The 18,835-nt window shown below is 38.1% G+C and overlaps 1 protein-coding gene across 18 annotated transcripts in view; it reads right to left on the bottom strand.

Moving 5' to 3' along the window:
• Window positions 1-3,244: 3,244 nt before the first annotated feature.
• Window positions 3,245-18,835, bottom strand: part of BPTF (bromodomain PHD finger transcription factor) — a 140,000-nt gene continuing 124,409 nt past the window's right edge. For 10 of the 18 annotated variants that reach the window (XM_082441970.1, XM_082441980.1, XM_082441986.1 and 7 more), the window contains 5 exons: window positions 17,256-17,429; window positions 16,306-16,498; window positions 15,266-15,350; window positions 9,225-9,411; window positions 3,245-4,159 (listed from right to left, as the gene is read on the bottom strand). In XM_082441970.1, the coding sequence (XP_082298096.1) occupies window positions 4,123-4,159; window positions 9,225-9,411; window positions 15,266-15,350; window positions 16,306-16,498; window positions 17,256-17,429 (676 nt within the window). In that variant the 3' untranslated portion in view covers window positions 3,245-4,122. Of the gene's footprint in view, window positions 4,160-4,639; window positions 4,959-9,224; window positions 9,412-15,265; window positions 15,351-16,305; window positions 16,499-17,255; window positions 17,430-18,835 lie in introns of those variants that run through there. The other 8 variants (XM_082441985.1, XM_082441973.1, XM_082441977.1 and 5 more) reach the window with 4 other exon arrangements.

Genomic DNA, 18,835 nt, shown 5'->3' with positions numbered 1-18,835 from the left:
TGAGGGTTAGGGTTTGGTTAGATTGCTTTGATAATAGTTTCTGAGAAGTTTTGGAATCACACCAAAAGTGCCAAAACTGTGATCTGTGTGATACTTGGAGGTCACATGGTTAGTATGTACACCTTGGCAAACACAAGCAGGCCAGTTTCTTAGAAACGTTGTTAAACTTAAGGCCATCATTCAAGACCAGGTTTGCAATGAGAGATGAGCGAGGCTCGGGACTTCCCTGGCGGTCCAGTGGTTAAGACTCCGTGCACTCCCACTGCAGGGGGTTCGGGTTCAATTCCTGGTCGGGGAACTAAGATCCTGCATGCCAAGAGGCACCGCCAAAAAAAAAAAAAAAAAAAAAAAAAAAAGAAAGTGATTGAGGCTCAAATGAGGTAGAACAGTGGTGCATATGGGGATATATGCACGGGAGGCGGTGCACAACAGGCTGGGAATTCCAGGTTAGGCAGAAAAGTTTCAGGAGAGTCTTCTCAATATTCAGTCAGTACCTTCAGTACAATCTTTTAATTTTATGGAAAATTTTAATTCCCACATTCACTGTAGTTCCAAATCCTTTTCTCCTGTTGATAGATTTTCCTTAGCACGTGGGTTTGTGCTCCAAAGACTAAAGGATCACGGGCACAATAAAATACCCTGTTGCCTTCAAGAGGAGCTCAACACATCCCTCCTTCCATTCAGCTGTTGGAACTCAAGCGGAAAAAAGTGTTTTTCTTTTGGTAGGGAAAGGCCCATAAAACAAACTTTTTTTTTTTTTTTTTTGTACTAGCTTTTAACTGTCTTTGAAAGGTATCACTTAGCACTGTTTATATTTCTCTTAAAATCATTTTTAAGGTTGATCAAACACAGGTATATGCAAACACCTAAAAACTGACCCACTACCTACAATGAGTAACTTCAGTTTCGGGTACAGGACTTTATCATTTAAAAAATATAGCACTTATTTCTTTAGTTGAATTTGGTCCAAATTGGATCAAGCGGGGTGTGATCTCCTAGGAAATGTCTTTTTTGGTATCTTGTTCCAAGTATCCAGAAGTACTTCAGAATATTTCAATTTATTAAAAATCCTTCCCCCAAGTACTTATAAGACATTACTTTGCTCATGAGAGATCACCATTCTCATTTTAAGGACAAGAAATCTGACACTTATGGGTAATGGCCTCAGTCATGAGGCTAAGTGTGTAGATTTAAAAGGTCACCGCACTGGCTCTTTAGTATCAGAAACACACAAAGATGCAGGGAGTTTGCCTAACAAATGAACAGAAATAGGGAAAGAACTTTTATTTGCAGATTCCAAGAAGGTAGATTACAAACAGCAGCAAATCTCAGAGTCTCTTAATAACACTCCAGGCCACTTGAAATATAAAAAGGTAATTGTTTTACTTTAGAAAATATCTCTGAAAGTTCACAATTTTTTAAAACTACTGCAGGACATTAACTAGAGTGCAAATCCTGCAGAATTTGGGTAGGAGAAAAAAGCCTTACCAATATTATGAAAATACTTTTTATGAAATGGTTTCAAGGATTGTGAACCTGGCAGATGAAATATAACAAGCATTGAAAATACTTTTAGCAAAGGAAATCTGTTGATGCAAATTAAACATATATACAAGCCCAAAGACTGTGTAGAAAAAGCCTAACAGTATATAACAAATGTGCATTCTACTACTTGGATTATTGAAAGCAAAATAGCTGTAATACGTATATTTTATTGAGTAGCAGAAGCTTGTCAAATACTCGTAGAAAAGCAGCTTTTGAAACTCAGTATGTTATAAGAATGCACGTTTTTCCAAAAATTACTTTTGAAGCACTAAAGCTCTGTAGTTGATAAAACTATAAAATGTCTATGTATTTATATGGTGATAGAAACTGCAAAAGGCTTTATACTATTAAATACATATATGAAATTAACATATTCCTGGCCTGAGGATTCCCACAAAATTTACCTTTTTTGTACAATCAGGCAATGCCAACATCTACAGAAAATATGTTAACCAACCAACCACTGTTTCACTAGAAACCGCACCAAATCCAATGTCAAAAACATTACTTTATTTTTCTAGGATGAAATGTCCTATTACGTACAAAAAGAACTGCTGTTTAAATTTGCCACAATCTCTTAAAAACATAGCAATCTATTGCCTACAGGTAGGAAAGTTCTTGCTGTAACAAGTTTTAAATGATTAAGCCCATCTATATCTATATATATATGAATAAATAGTACAGAAATACTGTGACATGATGAGATGCAGAATAATTTTATAATTCATTAAAATGTAGGATTCTTGCATCAGCACAGTGCATACAATATGTAACATTTTTTAAAAGTAAAAGGACAAAATGACCTATATTTGACTACTTCCATGTTAGTATTTTAAGCAAAAACTGTCTCCATGTTTTCAATATTGAGCAATTAGTCTCTTTAGTTTGTAAGCATAAGTTTAAGTGATATTTTTATGTACAAAAAGGAATGGGCTTCATTAGATAAAATTAACCCAGAATAACTTGTACACCTGAGCCTGTAAGAAGAAAGAACTGGGAACTGTAGCAACGTCTTTCTTTTAAGAAACTAAGGTCCGGGAAAGGTTTTGCATAGCAGGGTGATATTAAACAGAAAGAAACTTTTAAAAAACAATAAATGGATAAATTCCAGAACTTGGTAGGACAAAGCTAATACGAAGTAGTGCAAAATCTAGTAAAATTTTTGCAAAGCTGCATAAACCAACTATGGCAGATCTCACAGAAGCTATTATTACAATGAAGAAATACAACATGTAAGATTAGAACACTGAAAGGAAAAACATGCAAAATACGCCTTCCTCTGCTGCTTCCATTTTTTCCCCCTACTGTTTACACTACTTCTTCTTATGTGGGAAAAAACTCAACCAACAAACAAATACAAAAAGGATGAAGTCATTTTAAAAAATGCCCTTCATAAAATGTAAGTAGTGGTCTGTAACTGATAATTTGCCTGGTATCATATAACGTACAGATGAAGGCAATGTGTATTTTGTCACATTACCTTTTTTATTAGTCTGATCAATTGATGCAACAGGATTAGCACCCCTGAATATTTTTCTTCGATGTGATGACAGTGGGCTGGGAATTATAAAATGAAGGACCACTACTACCCTGGAGAAATCCAGGTACAATCAGATCCTTCTGCCTTTTATTTATTTACCTTGCAGCCCTCCCTTTCCCCTCAATGGCTTACAGAGAATCATTAGCGCACATTCAAAGACACCGTCTGTGGGAGAAAAATTATCTCCATTTATTTTGTTTCATATACATCCATAGTTGAATTTTAATACAAAAAGAAAAAAAATTAGAATCTGACAAATGTTTACAAACAAGATACCTTCAAATAGATTTTACTCATTTTAACCTGGTGCAGAGTAAATGACAAATTGTACTGTTATATTCAAGGCAACAGAGTCTGTAGTCCAGGACCACTTAGCCCAACCTTTATGCAAGCTTAATTTTTATCTACTATGAACAATAAACTCATTGTTGATTCCCAGTTGTGTGTGTGTGCACATGTGTACATAGCAGCTCCTTTCATAGAAAGAAAAGACATCTAGAGGTCGTCTTGTACTTTTACCTACAGGAATCATGATAAGATACAGAATGGATTACATGTAACCGGGGCTGGATTTTATAAGAAAAAATAATTAGCTGACAAATGAGGGCAGCAATAAAAAAGCGTCTTTTTTGCAACAATAAATAAATACAGTCGAAAGTTTTCTGTGAGACTCTAAACCAGCTTCTTCACTGAAGAGCAGACGTGGCATTTCCATGGAGTTACACTTGACCCCATATTATCATTTTTTCTTTCTCTTTCTTTTTTTTTTTTCTTCAATAAACAAAGTTTTCCCGCTTCTGCCACAATAGTAAAACCATTTGATCTTGACAAGATAATGGTGTCGTTGACTTTGCTTTTCCCTTGTCCGTTGGACAAAATTGGCCAAGAATATAATTGGACTGTTATGACCAATAAAAACGAAGTTTAGGTCAAGTCTTGTCAGGATAACCTGACTAAAAACATCTGGCTCCTTAATTTAAAACAGTTCAGACAACCAGATTCTTGCTGTGTTTTATGTTAGGTTAACACGCTGAACTTTAAGAAGCTGTAGACTGCAGTTTGTTGTTATGAGACCTACAGAATACAGAAAAAAGGGAACAATTAAGCACCCTTCATTTTTGAAAACAGTGATGCTTTATGTGGATGCCAAGGTCAGTCTGTCTGGGGAAAGCAGCCATGTTCTTTCATTCACCCTTGGCAAGCAAATATATGAGAACAAGTAAGAAATTCTTACCCTATAAAATTAAAAATTTTCATTGTACACTAAACATGATAATTCACTGGAAAAAGCCAATATTAAAAAAAAGAAATATAAATATATATACATATATATATGTCCAATACATTTTTAGCCAAAGGGACAAATAGAGACATTTACAGAAGCATTACCATTGTGGTAAAAGGTGTGTGTGTGTGTGTGTGTGTGTGTGTGTGTGTATGCACACGTTTATTTACATTGAGTTGGGGAATATGAAGGAAAAAAAATAAAATATTAAAAGGAGAGAAATAACAGTATTAAAATCACATTTTTCTATTAAATTTCAGAAAGTGTCCTTTCTAGTTTCACAGTTTTATTAACAACTTTTGTTAGTAAACCAAGTAACTGTACAACTGTACAAGTATGTTCTATTGCAATAGTGTATATAAATACAGTCTTCTCGGAGCTTACAATTCTTAAATACATTGTTCAACATGGCTGCTAGAATAAATTGTTTACTACTATACATCTTTTTTTAAACATTAAAAAATTATATTAACTCATCTGAACTCTGGGGGGCAATTTTGAATTAGGTAATCAAGTGGTACAATAAAAGAGTGACCCCAACATCCAGTTCTGATTCCAGTTAAAAATTCAGACTAAAGATATCACAATCTGTAAGAAAAGAAAGAACATGGATGATATAAATGATGAATTATAACAAAGAACAGTTATGAAAATAATGCTGGAGATCACAAATTAAAAATGGGGAAAATACAGCAAAGGAAACCATGGAAATCCATAAAAAATAATATTTCAGTGACTGGCTACATATATGTTTCATTCTGCCCTAAATCTGGAAATCAACAAAAATCCCCTAACATCTCTTCACATGTCATTTTATTTACATAAGCAGACTTGAGCAAACTTCTCAGTTGGCTCCCATGTTCTTTAATAAAAATTACATAAACCAGAATATAATAAAAAGCTACATGAAACCACCAAATGGCAAGCTCTCCCGAGTGGCCCCTTCACCGTGCAGACCCAGCCTCTGGGCCTCCTCTCCTTCCCCCAGTCCCTTGGTTTTGCAGCAGGCCCACCTCAGCAGTTGCCGCCACCACCCACCCTCTGCGTCCTGCCTGCAAGCCTGGCAGCAGGGTGGGATTCAAATCCCCCAGCTTCTACTTCCACCAAAGGCTAAAGCCTTTTCAGCTGAAAAAAGCTGTTTCAGAAATTTAATTGGAGTAATAACTACAAGAGGTACGAAGCAAGAAGCAAAAAAGCACGGAAGGCTTATAGTAAGTTGTGGTCCTCTGCCCTATCTTTACTCAACCTGAAAACCAGGCTCTCTAGGATGAATGACTTGGAACTTTCAGTTCTTAGGTAGTTAGATTTCTTACACTACTATTTCTTATTTTATCAACTTTATATTGTTTAAATCCTGCTATGGCAAACAAGAACTGAGCTCATGTAACGATTTTCCCTCCTCCCTTCTTGAGTACAAGTTTTATTTTTCTGTAATTTAAAATTAAATCTTTCCATGCTTTGTCTGTAGACATTCCAAAAGTTGAAAATCAATGTACTGTTTACATGACTATGTAAATATTTTTCTCTGTAGCACCTACTCTTTTGCTAGGAGGGCATTCTTAGTAACCTATACAACTTTTTGCCTTTCATGGAGTTTCTAATTGACTTTCATTTGCCCCCTTACATTCTTAAGTTATCTAATGTATGAATCAATTTTTTTCCCTCCAGACGCATCCCTCTTGGGAGTGCTCCATTCTCCTGCTCCAATTTGAACTGCCTGCTGCATGGGCCTGCTGTACAAATGTCACTCTGGGTCAGAGTCGTTCTCTTTGCTTTCTTGAAATCCAAGGTCTTTTTTCTTGATTTGCTTCTTTATTTTGCTAGTGCACATCTTAAAATACCTTGCTAAGAAAGTATGCAAGGAAAAGAAGCCCTTTCTGAATCCTTATATGACTTGAAAATGTACTTATTCTGCCTCTACGCTTGACTGGCTAGACACAGACTTCATTTTTCCTCAGACTTTTGGATTTATTCTTCCATAATCCTCTAGCATTCCACGTTGCTAGAGAAAAGTTTGATAACCAGTCTAATTCCTGTTAATCTATAAGTTGTTTTATCCTCTTTACAAGCTTTCAGAAGAGCTTCTTCCATCCTTAGCCTCTGGAGATTTTACAGTGATGTGTATGTGCGGTGGACCTTGTCGCACTTGTCCAGCTGGCTTACACGTTTGTTTATCCACTCCACTCCATCTCCCTATCCCACAGGAACATGAGCTCCGTGGAGAGCAGGAACTTGGTTTGTTCTGCTGCTATAGTCAATTCTGACACACAGCCGGGGCTCAATAACCATTTTCTGAATGAACAGTTTTGCTTGGATTTGAAGTTGTGTGCCTCTCACTGGTTTGGAAATTTTTCTTATATTAGAGTCGTCTTTTGATAATTTCCTCTCCTCTGTCTTCTCTGTTCTTTCTCGTGGGAATTTCCATGAAATGAATATAGATACTTTGTAACAGTTTCTTCTTTCCTATTTTTCATCCCCTTGTCGTTTTGCTCTTTACACTGAGAGGTCCTTGATTTTAACTTTCAATGCGTGCAGTAAGTTTAAAAAAATTTCCAGTTACTCTCTTTTTCTCAGATTGTTCTTTATTTCTAATGTCCTGTTCACTGTTTTGCAGATGCAGTATCTTCTAAAATTTCTCTCGGGACATGACTTAGAGGCTTGTTTTGTTTTTTTAAAGCTCTCTCTTGTTCTCTCTGGAATCTATTTTTCGGTTACACCTTGACCTTTTTCTCCTTTACACTGCAGGCTTTCCTTACCTATCCGTCCGTCCCTGTCTGTTCCCACTTATGAAGAGTAAGTTAACAGCCTAGATGGGTGCCTGGAGAACCCTGTGCATGTGTGTGTGGCTTACTGACTGGCAGGCTTTGCTTTAGATCAGAGTTTTCAGTCTCCACACAACTGACATTTTGGAGCTGGACAATTCTTTGCTGTGAGGGCTATCCTACGCACTGGGGGACGTTTAGCAGCATCTCTGGCCTCTACTGATTAGATGCCAGTACCACTAACCACCTCCAAGTGTGACACACGGCAATGTCTCTAGGCATCGCTAAATATCCCTTACGGGGTCAGGGTGAGTAAATTATCCTGTTGAGAGCCCCAGTGTTAGAATGAGGGAGCCGATCCTTCAGAGATCAGGGGAATTTTCCTCTGGGTCCCATTCTCTTCTGTCTACTCCAGTTCTCTGCAGACGGTTTATTCTCCTTCTTTGGAGAAGAACCCTGTGTTCTTCCAGTTCTTTGGGCTGCCTACGCAGGCTGCACACTGGGGTTAAAGGAGGCTGTGACTAGCCCAGATATCGATCTTCAGTTAACCCCTCTCTCCTCCTACTCTCTAGAGCCTTCGAGTCTATTTCAGAGTCTCCGTGTTGGAGGCCGTCTGGGGTCCTACTGGTCGGCAGGCTGTCACGTCTGCTGAGGAGCCCAGCCCGCGAGGAGTCTGGCTGCGCTGGCCCGCCTTCGTCGGCCGGTCGCCTTCCATCTGCTGAAATCTCATCAGCTAACTAACTTCTACCATATTCCTTTCACCACTCTGAGTTTATGCCTTTCTATTCCTTTATTATTATTTTCCTGGGGACTCTGTCATATTAAAGTTAAGTCCTCTTCCATTTTAAGTTTTACAGCTAACGGGTTAACAGATAGGCAACAATAAAAATGGGAAAGTTTTAGAGATTCTGTGAAGTCTCTTGGTTGGTGGTCTATACAGCCTGCCTGCCCACCTGCTTTCCTTCCCTCCTTGCCTATAGTTTTCGACTCCTTCGCTGAGAAGGTGATTGGATACTTCAGTTGTGCTTGTCCTTCACTTTTAGTTTATGCAAACTGACTCTGAAGTACAGTTCTTGATCTACCTTGTTACAGGAGAAGGAGAGAAACAAAATACCCTGAAGATTTGCCTCAGAGAAAAATGACTAGGTAGAGCACTGATTCTTATGCTTTGGTATGCAGAGTCCCTTGGGAGTTCATTAGGGAATACAGATGCCCAGACCCCGGCCCAGCCAAGATCTACCCAGTCTGACTAGGGAGGATCAAGCTTGCGGGCTGGTGGATGGAGGATGGTGAACAATGAATTTCAGGGCTACAGAGCGGCGGCAGCTCTCAAAGAAAAGGGAAACAGGCTTCCGTTGAAAGGAAGAAAGTCATGGGCTTGGGAAGGAGCAGGTGCGGAAGGTCAGAAACAGAAGGCACGAAGGTCACAGCACCTGACTAGCATGCAAAGCTGCTCAATGTTTTTATGTTACTAGAGGTTCAAAGAAAAGGTCTGTGGACTTGGATTAAAGTCTAATTTTGCCCACAGAAAAAATCCAGAAGAACAAAACAATTTATGATTTCAAAGACACAGCAAACACAAATGAAAGAGAAAGCACTTAAGTCCCCACTTCGTGGTCTTCCCCTTACTCTATCCTACAGAACAGTCTTTTTTTTAAAACATTATTTTGTTGAATTCTACCAGTCTTTGAGCATTTCACCTACTATATATATGCTATGTTGAGTATTAGTTTCATAGTTTAAAAAAAATTTTTTTTGGCCGCACGGCTTGTGGGATCTTAGTTGCCCGACCAGGGATCGAACCCCGGCCCCCTGCAGTGAAAGCGTGGAGTCCTAACCACTGGACCGCCAGGGAAGTCCCAGAACAGTCATTTTTATACTTGCGTAAACTCAGTGAGAGCAAGAACTCTTACTACTACTATCTTTGTATGTGCCCTATGGCATTTAAGACAGCATCTTACATTCTGTAAGCATTTGATAAATGCTTTTTGAATTTTAAAAAGTGACTATAATTTTAAGCAGATCATAAACAAACCCAGCAATTTCTCCCTAGGAACTGAATTAGTTCAGAGCGCTGAACACATCTGCTTACCTGCTAGCCTTGAATCCTTTCAATTTCTGTACAAAGAACGATTCAAGAACTTCTGCACACTGGTAAAAAGGGGAGTCACTTGGATTGTAGTAACGACAATTATCAAAAATTTTGGTCATATCTGCTACAAATTCCGTCAGCTTTTCATAATATCTTCTTTGTACTCTTTCTTCCATGGTGGCAAGGTCTTAAAAACACAAAATGTAAAAGATTTTCAAAGCTTTAAGGTTGTTCCAATGTGAATACTGCCTGCAGTTCTGACAAATAAGAACACATAACATCTTGCCCAAGCAGTCCTGGAACCAGGCTGGTTTACCAGTGAAGACTACGTAGCAATTCTTGAAGAAAATAGAAGCACTTTTCCAATTTTGTTTTTGATTCGGGGTCTACAAGATAAATCTTGGCTACCGTTAAGAAGGGTCTTTTACTTTCAATTAACTACAGAGAATAGCTCTTTATTCAATTGGTTTGAAACAAAGGAAACACTACACCAACAGGAACAATACATATCTAAGTACAACACACTTTCACATGCAAACAATTGATTAAATACCTTACATGTACAAAGAGGAGGAGGAGTCCAGAATTAAGAATAAAATCTCTGTGGTTTTGTGAGCCTTGTATTAGACTTTAATAATATAATTTTGTTTCCTTTTAAATTTTTATTATTACCTTTTATTGGTGACAAGTGATACTGACTTACCGATTATGTTGGTAACGATATAAAGTGTCTACTTAAAATAAACTTAAGGGGAAAATATTAGCTGATATGAATAAAAATAGCAGTATGTAATAGTAGAGGTAGTATGCAGAAATGAAAAAAATTACTAGGGTGGTACACAGGTAACTGCTTTGGAATACTGAGCTAAATCTACCCAAAATAACAGTGGGTCGCAGGAGACAGTTGTGCTTGAAGGAAAATTCCATATACAATATGACATAAAAACCTGGGAGAGTAAAAGGTCAGTGATCTCAAATCAATCTAGGATTGACAGATAACACAATTCCTAACTAAATCTCAATAATTATTTTAGAATTTGAGAAAATAATTTTAAAGTACATTCAAAAAGTAAAAGTGTAAGACTATCTAAGAAACATTTGAAAAATAAAAGTAAAGGGAGAAAATTTAATCTATGAGACATTAAAAAAAATTATAGGGACTTCCCTGGTGGCGCAGTGGTTAAGAAGCCACCTGCCAATGCAGGGGACATGGGTTCGAGCCCTGGTCCGGGAAGACCCCACAGGCTGCGGAGCAACGAAGCCCGTGTGCCGCAACTACTGAGCCTGCGTGCCTAGAGTCCACGCTCTGCAACAAGAGAAGCCACCGCAATAAGAAGCCCGCGCACCGCAATGAAGACCCAATGCAACCAAAAATAAATAAATAAATTTATATAAAAAAATTTATAAAGCTGTGATAACAAAAAGTGTGGCATTACACAACATGATACAAACATTAATGGAACTGAATTCAAAACAGGGACAGACCTAACTGTATTCAACGTAAGAATTTCACCTGTGTTGAAGATGTCATTTCAAATAAGCAGAGACAGGAAGAATTCATTAATAAATTGGGTTGAGGCAACTGCCTACCTATATTTGAAGAAAAATTCTACCTCACACTATATGCCAAAGTAATCCGAGGTGGATTAAAATTTGAGGACAAAAATGAATGTAGTTAGTCACTGAATTGTGCATATAAAAGTAGTTAAAATGGCAATTTTATGTTATACATATAATATTTTAACATACAAACACATCTTTGATAGTTCCAGTTTACGCAGGTAGGGGAAAAATGTGTAAACAAGAACAACTGCAAAAATGCACCCAGCCTGATAAAATTCCAAACAAGACTTGGGCGCATCCATTCTGTGTAGGTCACATAAGCTGTACAGGTAGGCAGAAAGCTTAACACAGCCCGCCAGAATATCACCATATTCAGACTTAAGTTCTGGGCACTTCCGGACTGACTAATTGTAATAAAGTATGTGAGTAGTGTTTGGACATTTTATGATTTCAACTTAATTAGTATCCCTTAAAAAAAAAAAAAGTACTAGGAGAACATACAGGTAAGTATTTATGTATCTGGGGTAGGGAAAAAGGCTAAAAATACAACTCTAAAGGTAGAATTCATAATGATTAATAGATTTGAATTAAAAAAATGTTAAAAACTATCATATGACCAAAAAATTGCCATAAAACATTAAAATATCCTTAGTTTATAAAGAACCCTTAAGTAACACTGATAACAGTATGAATATCTCAAGAGCAAAATGGCAAAATACATAAATAGGGAACTCATGCAGAAGTACAAACAGTAATAAGCACATCACTAGTTACTGAAGACAGGCAAACCCAAAGAGTCACTTCCTTTGCCCAAATTAGCAGAAATTAAAAATTATATAACATCAGCCTATTAACAGAGGCTACCTCTAAAGGTGGATGAGAGTGGTGGTAAATTTTACATTTTACTCCCTATATCTCTGTAACATCTGCATTTGTACATCAAACATATTCTTTCGAAATAAATATTTGCAAAGAAAAATTTTTCTCCTCCAAAGAGTGATAATGCTCAGGGTTTTCAAGTGTGCAGAGAAAAGGGTACAGATACACGCTATCAGTGGAAACTGGTTCAATCTGCTGAAGTGCAATTTGAAAATACTTACCAAAAGCCTAAAAAGTATACATACCCTTTGGTACAGAAATTCTATTTCTAGAAATTTTTCCTAAGAAAACAAACAAGAACAGGGCAGATGCACAAAGATGTTCACAGAAGTGTCATTTATAGCAGCAAAAACTGCAGACTGCTGAAAAATCCATTATGGAGGGGTGATTAAGTAAATTACCTTAACGTCATACAATTAAAAACGATGTAGGGGGACATCCCTGGTGGTGCAGTGGTTAAGAATCTGCTTGCCAATGCAGGGGACACGGGTTCGAGCCCTGGTCTGGAAGACCCCACATGCCACTGAGCAACTACGTCCGTGTGCCACAACTACTGAGCCTGTGCTCTAGAGCCCATGAGCCACAACTACTGAGCCCCCACGCCACAACTACTGAAGCCCACGCGCCTAAAGCCCGTGCTCCGCAACGAGACGCCACCGCAATGAGAAGCCTGCACACCGCAACAAAGAGTAACCCTGTTCACCGCAACTAGAGAAAGCCCACACACAGCAGTGAAGACCCAATGCAGCCAAAAGTAAAATAAATAAATAAATACATTTATAATCAATCAATCAATCAATCACGTTAGTTTGTATCTTTCCAGACATTTGCTATGCATCTCTAAACACAGGTACGTACCCTTAGAAAACATACAACTGTTTACTGCTTAAAACCTAGGGGGCTTCCCCAGTGGCGCAGTGGTTGAGAGTCTGCCTGCCAATGCAGGGGATTCGAGCCCTGGTCTGGGAAGATCCCACATGCCGCAGAGCAACTGGGCCCGTGAGCCACAACTACTGAGCCTGCACGTCTGGAGCTTGTGCTCCGCAACGAGAGAGGCCGCGACAGTGAGAGGCCCGCGCACCGCGATGAAGAGTGACCCCCACTCACCGCAACTAGAGAAAGCCCTCGCACAGAAACGAAGACCCAACACAGCCAAAAATAATAAAAATTAATTAATTAAAAAAAAAAAAAAAAAAACCTAGGGATTGCTCTGTAACTTTCCTATTTCTTTCAACAATATGCTTGGGAGACCTGTATTATCTGTGTGTACATACCCACATAAAATGCTGTTTATCTTGGTGGTATTAAAAAAAGAAAAGAAAAAGACAGGAAAACATTCTAGCTCTTCAAGAAAAGAATTTTGGCTAAATAAGTTAAGGCATATTCAATTTACAGACTATACAAAGCCATTAATATCATGTTATTGAAGATTAATGACACAGGAAAATGACTGCCAGACACAAACATTCACTATATGATCTCAATATTTTTCTTTTTTTTTAAAAAAAATATGTTTTCAATTTTTACACATACACACACACACGAACACACCAAAATGTGGTAGCATTCAGTGAGAAAAAGATCAAAAGTGCATTTATCTTTTCTTACTTTTTTTATTTCCTAAATTTTCTATAATCACGTTATTTTTAGAAGCAAAAGACATCTATTTATTTAAATAAACACCCCAGGTACTTTCTCAAAGGAGATTATTCAAATCTGAAATGTGTATAATGATTAATTTCTTCTATCTTAGACATGAGGACAGAGGTAACGGCTACTTACTTATTTATGGTTTTTCTTCCCAAAGATAAGCCCTCATTTATCTCTTCTTCATGTTTCCGCATCTTTGAAGTTGCCGTCAATACAACCCCTGTCTTTTCTTTTCTTTTATTTCTTAAAAACCTGGTTGAACTTTAATTCCTTTAATTTTTTCCTTTTATTTTTAAACTGAGGTATAATTGACATAGAATACTGTGGTACCTTTATGTATACAATGCGATGATTTTTTTTTTTTTAATTTATATACTTTTGGCTGCGTTGGGTCTTCGTTGTTGCGCGGGCTTTCTCTAGTTGTAGTGAGTGGGGGCTACTCTTTGTTGCGGTGCGCGGGCTTCTCATTGCGGTGGCTTCTCTTGTTGCGGAGCACGGGCTCTAGGCACACGGGTTTCAGTAGTTGCAGCACGCGGGCTCAATAGTTGTGGCACATGGGCTTAGTTGCTCCGCAGCATGTGGGATCTTCCCGGACCAGGGATCGAACCCGTGTCCCCTGCATTGGCAGGCGGATTCTTAACCACTGCGCCACCAGGGAAGTCCCAATGCGATGATTTGATGTTTGTATATATTGAGAAATGATCACCACAATACTTTTATTTAACATCCATCACCGCATATAGTTACAAACTTTTTTTTTTTGGTGATGAGAACTTTTAAGATCCGCTCTCCTAGCAACTTTCAAATATACAATAAAACCATACCCATTTAAAAAATGCTTAGCTGGCCATCTGGAATATTTTCATCAGCTAGAGCTAATTTTTTGGCAGTTTTGGAAGCTTTTAGCTATGTTTTAATTTCTATAACTTCTTTCGTAGATAAAGTATTTTTAATATAATCACCGGTAGCTGTTCATCTTAATACAGTAAATCCCCTACATATGAATGAGTTCTGTTCCGAGAGCACGTTCGTAAGTCTGACAAAGTTAGCCTAGGTACCCAACTAACACAATCAGCTATATAGTACTATATTATAAAAGGTTTGTAATACTTTTCACACAAATAATACATAGAAAACATTTTTAATCTTACAGTACAGTATAGTACTGTATACTTGAAAAGTATACAGTAGTACCAGCTACATCACCGATGCTTTTACGCTTGCTTCCAGACATCCTGGGCTTGAAATAAAGATACTGTACTACTGTACTCTATACAGTACTGTACAGTAAAGTACACAAAAGCACAACCACTTGTAGAGGATGGACACATGTGACAATGTACACCAGACACGTGAACTAACTTACAGGACTGGACATGCAAATGCACGTTCGCATCTTTGAAAGTTCGCAACTTGAAGGTTTGTTATGTAGGGGACTTACTGTACAGTTACTTGTAGCTGTTATTTAGTACCATTTTTATTTTCTGGGCAATGAGGCTATATTCTCTTGGATTTCTACCTTTGCTCTCCTTCAGGAAAAGATGAAGAAGAGGTGACAGGAAAGATGAGAGGCTCACAAGGACCCCAATCCGTTCACTGATTTCATTCGTTGTACAGTAGAGAATACTCTGCTCATCCTTTGATTTAGCTACTCCTCTACTGATGGCTATTTATTTCATTTTCAGTATTTCTGCAATTATGAACACTGCTGTGATGAACAACATACCTGTGCACATGTAAATCCTAAGAGGTGAAACTGCTGGGTCCAAAGGTACACATACTTGAACTTTAATACGTACTCCCAGTTTATCCTACAAATGACCGTATACCAGTTTGGACTCCCAGCAGTCTTGCTCAGCATATCTTCATGATATATCAATTTTTTGGATGATAAATGAAGTAGCTGCTGAGACTTCTGAAACAACTCCATGTTCAACTCAAGCACTTACCCATAGGTTCCTTAATAACACCGTAGTAATCCGGTGCATCATTAGGATCCACTGGTTCAAGGAAAGGCCAGGCCATCTTATGGGCCTATAATGAAAAAAAAAAAAAAAAAAAGACATCATTATTGTCAGGTGGAAATGATAATTTCACTTAAGTTCCCCATTTGAGTTCTTGCATCCATCGACCTTTAAACTGGAAAAGTCAGTTTTAAACTCGAGAGATGAAATTATTTATACTTAGATGATTTTGGCTGTGGTCACAAATTATCTCAGACGAGCATGCTCTGTGATAATGGTTCTCAAAGAGAGGTCTGGGACCTTAGCCTGCAGCGGGGATGGTGGCGCACTAGCTTAGGGGTCAAGGAATCTGTACTCTGGTCCCTTCACGATGACCTGCCAGCTGAGCGATGTTGGCACTGCAATCACACCTATTAAACTGGAGTGGGATGGGTTCCAAGTGTGGAATGGTTACCTCTGCAGGCTAATGACGTGGCAGAGGTGTGATGGTGATGTTAAATAACATTCAACCACATATCGAGACTATTGTTCTCGTTTCAGTTCTTTCAACGCTTCTCATTATGATTACAACAGGAGGAAGTGTCAATCTAGCACTCCTATGTCTGGAATACATCTCTAATACTTGCTAATCTTAGAAGCCACCCCCATCTTCCTTCTTATTTTTAATAAGGGAGGGAAGGCTTTGGCTCAGAGCCTTAGATAAGCATTTGTATCTTACTAGAATTTAATCAAATTGCTTTTCAATCAATGGTGGTAAGATAGTTTTCTTTAAAAATTAAATTTAGGTTAAAAATAATGAGTCATTTTAAACATGAGCATTAGCTAAACAACAGCTGAGCTAGTGTGTGGCTCTGGTTAACCTCACGACGTCGGCCCGGGAAGGACTGAAGTCTGTGGAGCACTTCAGCTGGGAGTCACTAGATAGTCAGGTGCTCTAAGATTGTAAAGGTCAAACCCCAGGCGTGTTTCCAAGGTCACGCCGGTTGATTTCATCTTTAAATGCTGCGCAGAGAGTGGTTTCTCACCTGTAAAGAACGCAGCACCCTCTTCAAACCCTCATAATCTTTCTCTGTTAGCGGCGTGAGCACTGTCATGGCATCCTCTGTTGACTGGCACTGTGGACAGACATACTCGTCAATGAGTTCTGCCTCACTTTGCAAGATGCCAACGCAGCGCCCGTGGTACCAATTCTGACACCGATCACAGCCAATATAAAATCTGCAAGATCCGAAATGGAAATGTGAGTTCAAAACAGATGGGATCACATTACTTATAATTTACTTTAAAAAGTAATATAACATGCATCGAAAATATTCTAACCCTGGGATATAAAATAGTTTTAGTATTATAATTGTTTTAATACTTTTGGAGATTGACATTCCAATGAGTTACTTTAGTATTTCTGATGTTAAGAACAAGCATTAAAGGTTTAAGAACACTGTCAAAATTGGAGAACCAATATGAAGAAAAATGTAAAACATTTAATTGACTTTAAAGCTCAAAACAAAATAAAGACAAAAATCTTTCAACTAATACCATATCAAATGGGAAGCTGATATTGGCCACCCAACTGGGAGTTCAAAATCCTAAAAGCTGTTTAACAGAGTCTCGGAGCTTGTACCCAAATTAGTGTTTTTCTAACCTGCAATAAAGCACCATTTCAAAACACTGATAAAGTCCAAACAAGTCAGGCTATTTTAATCTCATTAATTTCTATGTTACATATTGAAGAATCAAGTCTACCATTAAACCACATTTTTCCCAATGCATCTCAAACATTCACTATGAAGCAACATAAATTTTGAAGGGGAGGTAAAGAGGGAAGAAGAGAAAAAAAATTGGAAAAGAATTTGTAATGTAAGTGTATAATATATGCAGAAAAATACCTTGCTTTTTATTTTAAAACAAATAAGTAACCAGTCAGAGCAATTTGGCTTCCTAAATTATTAAATATGATGCTCTTATCAGAACTCACTGTGACTCATCATAAGGTGTTCTGCAGATACAGTACAATTCCTCACTGTTGCCCTCTTGTGCCCGTTTACAATCATTACAGATGTACACATCCATTTTCTTAGCCTCCTTTTCTGTGATGCCAACACATTCTCCATGATACCAGTTAGTACAAAGATCACAGCCAATATAGAACCTAAAAGCATTCACAATGAAAATGACAATGTAATTGTCATTTTGAGCTGCATGGTACGTAAGTCTGTCTTCCCTGTCCTGATTCACGTTCTTAAAGGATAACTTTCTGCAATGAGTCAGCTAAACATCCTGAATCCAACCATTCTAACCCTGACAAACTACAGCATCTGATGCTATATCAAGTGTAGGGACATAGAGTCGCTCACATCAATTTCAACAAATACACTGTTTAGTGAAATGTGGGTCTTTAAAAACACACTGGAATTTGAAAAAATAAACAACACACTGATGGTAATGTCTCCCTCTTAATGAATGTGTGTAAAACTGTAACAGGCACAAAAACCAAAGCCAAAGAATCAAAGACTTACATCTGTCAAACCTATGCCACAGAAGCCATTTCAAAATCAGGGCTATTTCTTAGATAGGTTTGAAAATGTATCTCACGATTTAAATTTGAAAACAAAGCAAAGCGCAAACACCAAGTAGAAGTTATGCTACAAGGAACATGCAGGAGGTCAGCCAGGTGTAGAAGATAAATGGTCAAAACATGGTATGAAGAAGAAAACTAAAAAAGGTACATGTAGTAATTCAGTTTCTACCAAGTTTTCTAAGTAAATATTGGAATTTAATCTAATTTTAACAGACTGTGACGTGGGCCAGTTTTTCAGTTAACAGAATGTGTGTGACGATGTGGAGTGGCCAGGTTAATTAGCTGGTGAGGATCTACTTCAATTCAAAAACAGGGACACACGGTGTGGAGAGTGATGTAAGGACAGTTAATCTAAAACCGCAAGAGGGTCTACAAGATGGGGCCGTATGAGTGTGTAACTGCGGGTAGTAATCAGTTAATTAATCCTCAAGTCTTTTGTCATGTAAGATCCCAAATGGTAAAGTGAAAAGCATCTCTATGACAAATATACAGTGTATCAAAGTGTTGACGAATGCTCTGGAGGAACGCCTTGTCAAAGTCATGGCAAGAATAAGCGTGAATTGCAGGGAACGAGACTGGCCTTGCTGATACCATTGGTTCTACCAAGGTGTTTCTTGGCAGACTCGCCTACAGGAATCAAAGTAGTCCTTCCACCTAACCTGCTTTTGAACGCAAAGGAATAATGGTTGTGTGGTGTATCCTATTGCCACTAACTTTTTTCTTTTGAATTATGACTCCCGCATGATTTTCACCGCCACACGTGGAGGCCTTCAGGGCGTTTTGGTATGCTGCCTTCAGCAGGTGGTGGGTTGTGTGTTCTGGAAGTGAGCTCAGGACCTGAATTTCAGGTTTTAGTCACTCTCACTACATTCCCAAAGCAGCCTACTTTGGAACAAGAGATCACAAAATACTCCTTAAAAACCACTAACTCTTCCCAACTAGAATAGGGAATGAATGAAGCCGGTATACTGAAATGT

Source organism: Balaenoptera physalus (assembly GCF_965194825.1).
Source record: "Balaenoptera physalus genome assembly, chromosome: 20".
Taxonomy (NCBI): domain Eukaryota; kingdom Metazoa; phylum Chordata; class Mammalia; order Artiodactyla; family Balaenopteridae; genus Balaenoptera; species Balaenoptera physalus.
Note: the sequence above shows the minus strand (reverse complement) of the source record. Positions and strands in the feature narration are given on the sequence as shown.